Genomic DNA, 2,661 nt, shown 5'->3' on the forward strand with positions numbered 1-2,661 from the left:
CTATTGCCTTTTTTCGATGGTTACAGCTAAAGTACAATTTTAAACCAAAACAAATGCCACAATTTGAGACTATTTATTGTCTGGTCAAAAATAAGGCTCCCAGGCTCAAGCGGTATCTGGTAAAAAAAAAAAAAGAAAAAAGTTTAGTATTTAGTATTTTTAACCCACTGACAGGTTGGGTTGAGTATATAAAAAGAGATTCCAAATATTAGTTTTGCAGACATTTTAAAATAATGCATTCAACACATTTGGCAAAGCCTAAGAATCACACAGTGTGTTTTGTTAAATCAATACTAATTCCAGACATGTAGACACTTTAGTTATATATGAAATATAACAACTAGAAACAATAGAAAGATAATGGACAGTTGAAAAATAGAATTCACAATTTAAGTTTTTTTGTACATTGTTTTAAGAGTGTATCCATATTGCCCACAGTTTCCCAACAAAGATAGGAGTGCAACCAGAATGAAGCAAGGATCCAGCCAAGCAGTTTTAAAATGGAAAATGAAGGTAATCCCATTACTCTACAGGGACAGTTATAGTAAGCATAAATAAAATATCCCTAACATGCAGCCGCAGATGAGCCTTCAGGGGTTCAGGGCTATCTAAAAGTCCCTGCGCCCCCTTAGTTGAATTCTACAGATTTATGACTAGAAGTCCAAATTAGTCATAGAGTTTGGTAAAGAAAAAGTAAAATACCAACATCACAGGTAAGTTGCTGCTCAAAATCAGTTTAATAATTCAGCTAACAGTAGCTTCATCCATACAGCAACGAGCATGACATCGGAGGGTATTAACTCTGGTGCCCATGCAAGTTGGACTTTGAGAAATACCTCTCACTTTAAATGTGGTATTGCGGTATTATAAATTAACCAACAGCTTTTCTAATTAACACATTCATGGTGAGAAAGCCAAAGACCGGCACTTCATTTCATTTATCATGTGAAATGCTATGCTAGCAAGGTTCAACTCCTAATACTAAACAACCTTGTTGTTAGATTACAAATAAAATGTGATGTGCATCAAATAAAATACAGATAGAAATACAACAGATAAAAAGTGCAACAGGCCAGAAAAAACCAAACTAAGCTGTATAAACTGTTAGTGAGTCCTCTTATCCTTTTCAGTGGCAATATGTTTTTGTTGGTTTATTTTGTTATTTGTTATTTAGGAACATGTTCATTTTAAGGTGTTGTTAAACATAAGTTTTTTTTTGCTGGGTTATGATAAAGAGAAAAAAACAGCCACTTACATGTATTATATGTTAAATATGTGAATTTACATATAATGATAAAATGAGCTTTCATTGCACTCAGGAAATCGTTTAGTGTTGTGTATTATGGTTTGAAAAGCAGTATCTAGTGCTTAGGATTTGTATTCCGTATGGTTAAAGCAGTATATCAATGAAAAATATAAACTGCTCTGCTTTTTAGGTGCCTACCCTCGATGTGAGTGTCAGTGTGTTGGATCCAATACTGTCCGAGGCTGACCTCTCAGCCTCTAATCTACTAAAGGTAACTTTGGAGACAGCCTACTCTGTCCCAGACTCATGGATGCTGCCATCCGGCCCTGCTCCCACTACCTTCACATACACTGCCGCCCTAGAGATCCCTCTTACTGCAGACGTGAGTGTTATACTGTGCTTTTTATGTGGCCTCTTAAGGCATACTGCTCTATTCACACTAGCTTAAAATGTCAATCTTTCCAAGGGTGATGCGTTTTTGACAAATGTAGCTTTACTACTGCTTTGCTCCCAGCAAGACCAAGTGCTAGTGTTCCCTGAAGGGCAGCTGAAGGCAGGGGGGCAGGGAGAAGAAAAGGAACGTCAGAAGAAGAGGCCCCATAGGGACACACTAGCTCCAGAGAACCACTTCCTGCCTGGAGTCTTTTTCAAGCCAGAGGAAATTGATCAGGAGGATGGTGAGCTGACTGCTCGAGAGGTAAATACAAATGCAGCTTGCAGATACTACCAATAATATCAGCTGGAATGTTGCAAAAAAAAAGAAAGAAAGAAAGTTAAAAACACTCTTAAAGTGACCTTGAGATTTGATAATCAGTTTTGTTCATCAGTTTCTTACCTGTTGAAGTTCAGGGTGTGCCTGCTGAGGTAGTGTCAACATTCACTCAGCTTTAACATCGCCCTGGGTTCTCGGCCTGCTTAGCATTACCATTCTGTCTGTACAGATGCTTGCAAAGCAGCATAATGCTAACACAAGTTCCTGGATACGGTTTGCACTTTACGATTGTGCTCTTGTCCTTTTGTGCAATAAAAATAAATGTAATGTCCATATCCGTACTACAGACCGTGCCATTTATTTCCCTTTTAAAAAGAAGGAAATAAAGTATTAATTTGCACATATGAGACACATGGAATTTTAGATTGGGATTTTATCGTATTTGCTACATCCACTACATCACACTGATGTAGAATTCTGAAAAACAGACAAATTTTCATCCATCAAATGTGATATACGTGTCATTACAGGGTTAGACAGACACAAAAACTAACAAAGATGGGTAATAAGGATCAGATGAACTGGATCAGATTCTAACTATCCCTGTCCCTAACAGGGACACCAACCTTTAGCATATCCATCCATCCATCCATCCATCCATCCATCCATCCATCCATCCATCCATCTTCATCCGCTTTATCCG

At 37.7% G+C, this 2,661-nt stretch overlaps 1 protein-coding gene across 1 annotated transcript in view; it reads left to right on the top strand.

Annotated features, from left to right (window-relative positions):
* Positions 1-438: 438 nt before the first annotated feature.
* The window catches only part of LOC102296302 (cilia- and flagella-associated protein 70), a gene marked incomplete at its 5' end in the record, with an annotated part of 24,256 nt that continues 22,033 nt past the window's right edge, over positions 439-2,661 (top strand). Inside the window, 3 exon segments of the mRNA XM_014336298.2 lie at positions 439-513; positions 1,437-1,628; positions 1,761-1,943. Coding sequence (XP_014191784.1) covers positions 469-513; positions 1,437-1,628; positions 1,761-1,943 — 420 coding nt within the window.

This window comes from Haplochromis burtoni, unplaced genomic scaffold, assembly GCF_018398535.1.
Source record: "Haplochromis burtoni strain Fernald_Lab_line unplaced genomic scaffold, NCSU_Asbu1 Contig_135, whole genome shotgun sequence".
Classification (NCBI taxonomy): domain Eukaryota; kingdom Metazoa; phylum Chordata; class Actinopteri; order Cichliformes; family Cichlidae; genus Haplochromis; species Haplochromis burtoni.